This window comes from Nicotiana tomentosiformis, chromosome 11, assembly GCF_000390325.3.
Source record: "Nicotiana tomentosiformis chromosome 11, ASM39032v3, whole genome shotgun sequence".
Taxonomy (NCBI): Eukaryota; Viridiplantae; Streptophyta; class Magnoliopsida; order Solanales; family Solanaceae; genus Nicotiana; species Nicotiana tomentosiformis.
The window spans coordinates 124365979-124368515 of NC_090822.1; the positions used below are offsets into that span (position 1 = coordinate 124365979).

The 2537-nt window shown below is 34.9% G+C and overlaps 1 protein-coding gene across 1 annotated transcript; it reads right to left on the bottom strand.

The window, feature by feature from the left end:
• Positions 1-904: 904 nt before the first annotated feature.
• Positions 905-1818, bottom strand: LOC138902122 (uncharacterized). Its single transcript, XM_070189936.1, has 2 exons — positions 1544-1818; positions 905-1148 (listed from the first exon to the last, which is right to left on the bottom strand). The coding sequence occupies exons 1-2, from the start codon at positions 1816-1818 to the stop codon at positions 905-907; spliced, it is 519 nt and encodes a 172-aa protein (XP_070046037.1).
• Positions 1819-2537: the final 719 nt, after the last annotated feature.

Here is a 2537-nt window from a genome sequence, read left to right on the forward strand (position 1 = left end):
CAGGTAAACAGATATACCACTTGGGTATCACGTTGTATTTAAGCACCTTTTTTTCTGCAGCAACTAGATGTTAAGTGTGCCCATTTTATTAAGGAAGTATATACAAATGTTGCATTCTTTTTATTTGAGTTAGAATCACCCGTTTTATTTTTTCGTGCACCACTTGTATTTCTACACATATTTTGGTTTAGCCATATTAATGTATACAAATATACCATTCGGGTATCACATTGTATTTGAGTACCTTTTTGTTATACTTCAATATTGACATGAGTTGCAAAGTGTGCCCATTTTATTAAGGAAGTATATACAAATGTTACATTCTTTTGGTTCACCACTTGTAGTTATACATATATTTTGATTTAACCATATTAGTGCAATACAACTATATACCAATAAGGTATTCAAATATATCATTTGGGTATCACATTGTATTTGAGTACCTGATGATGTACAATAACTACATGTAAATGGCTTCCAATTTGTTATACTTCAATACTGACATGAGCTGCAAATCGTGCCCCTTTTGTTAACGATGTATGTACAAATGTTGCATTTGGGGCACCACTTCTATTTTTGCACATATTTTGATACCAATAAGTTATATAGACATACCAGTAAGGTATACATATATACCACTTGGGTATCACATTATATTTTAGCACCTTTTTTTCCTGCAACAACTAGATGTAAATGCATCCCACTTTTATATACTAAAATAGAAAATAAACAGATTCTTATTGAAAACACAAGTAGCCATATAAAAATTTTGCCAAAAAGTAATTTGGCAAAGAATCACCATACCAAATATATGTCTAGTGCAAGACATGCATTTTATTTCTTTGCAATTCAAATAATATGATTCTACAATATATGAGTTCTATAAAAACATTAAAGCATTATATCAATCTCTCTTTGGAATATTTCGGCACGTTCTCCGATGGTGTCCTTTTTTCACGCATAGTGCACATGTAACTGCATTTCCTTTCCAACCTCCTATGCCTTTGTTCTTTTTAGGTCTTCCTGGTTTGATTTTTCCTTTTGGTGGCAGTACCACCTCCGAAGAGACATGTTCTGGAATTTGCCACGTTGTTTCATCAGACAAAGGGTTTACTGGTATCTCATATGTTTTCAGCAAGTAGTCTATGCTATAGTAACCCGAGCAATACTTGTATGAATCCATATGAAATTTTTGTATAACTTCTATTGCATGTGGACATAGAATATCGTCTAGCTAAAACCTTCCACAAGTGCAGTTTTTTCATGTAGGCGCACAACATTTCTTGTTTGGCCATCAATTACCAAATGTAAGAATTGAGTTGATGGCAACACCTAATATAATTTTAATTAAGAAAAGTCATTATCTGTATGAAGTAATACTATTTTTTTAATAACAATATGCAGTTGTTTAGTGAAATCTCTAGGGTGCAGAAGTAAAACTATAGTACATGCAGTGTTTTTAATAATAATATACAGTCTCTGAAAATGCATATCGTCATCATCTATGATAAGATAGTATTATCTGCCAATATTTTTTTCATACTTTACACCGATCTTTATAAATGATTCCACGGCATCCTTCTGATTGGTGTAATTCCATTTCTGAATCAATGTTGTCATAAAGTCAAGCAAATTCACAACTGGGAGGTCTCTTGCGTGCTTGTTTGCTGCATTTACTGATTCTGCAATATTCAATGTCATGGTCATGGTTCTATTTGCCTTGGAATGCGCCCGGGACCATTTGTCATATCCAATATCCATCAGGTATGTTTTCACTCTACTATCAATAGCTTCTAACCCTGTGTAATGACCCAACATGTCATTTTGACTTTTAAAACCCCGTTCCTCTAAATAAAACTCCCCGTATGTGCTTTTATTAATTTATGACTTGCGAGAATGGTTTGTTCGATATTTGAAAGTGTTCGGGTTGAAATCGGAACACTTGGTTCCTTAGATTGGCTTTAAAGGCCCAAGTTTGACTTCGGTCAACATTTTGAGAAAACGACCACGGAATCGAGATTTGATAGTTCCAATAGGTTCGTATGATGATTTTGGACTTGGGCGTATGTTCGAATCAGGGTTTTGGAAAAGCCGGGAGCGTTTCGGCGCTTAATTGTAAAAATTAACTATTTGCAGGTTTAATGTTCTTTAAATTTGGTTTGGAGTAAGTTTTGGAGTAATTGAGGTCCGTTTGGAATTCCGAGCCTGAGAATAGCTCTGTATTGTGATTTAAGACTTGCACATAAAATTTGGTGTTATTTCGAGTAGTTTAAGTATGTTTTGGCGCGTTCAGAGTAAGTTTGAAAATTTTAAAAATTCTAAGTTGAATAAATTTGGTTTGAGGTATGATTCTTAGTTTTGATATTTTTTTTACACGTTATGAGGCTTCGAGCAAGTCCGTTTGATGATTTCAAACTTGTTGGTATGTTCGGGCGGGGCCCCGAGGGCCTCGGGGGTTAATCGGACGAGGCTCAGACCAAGTTGGAAATTACGAGCCAAAGCTGAAGCTCCCAGTTGCTGTCAGAATCGCACATGCG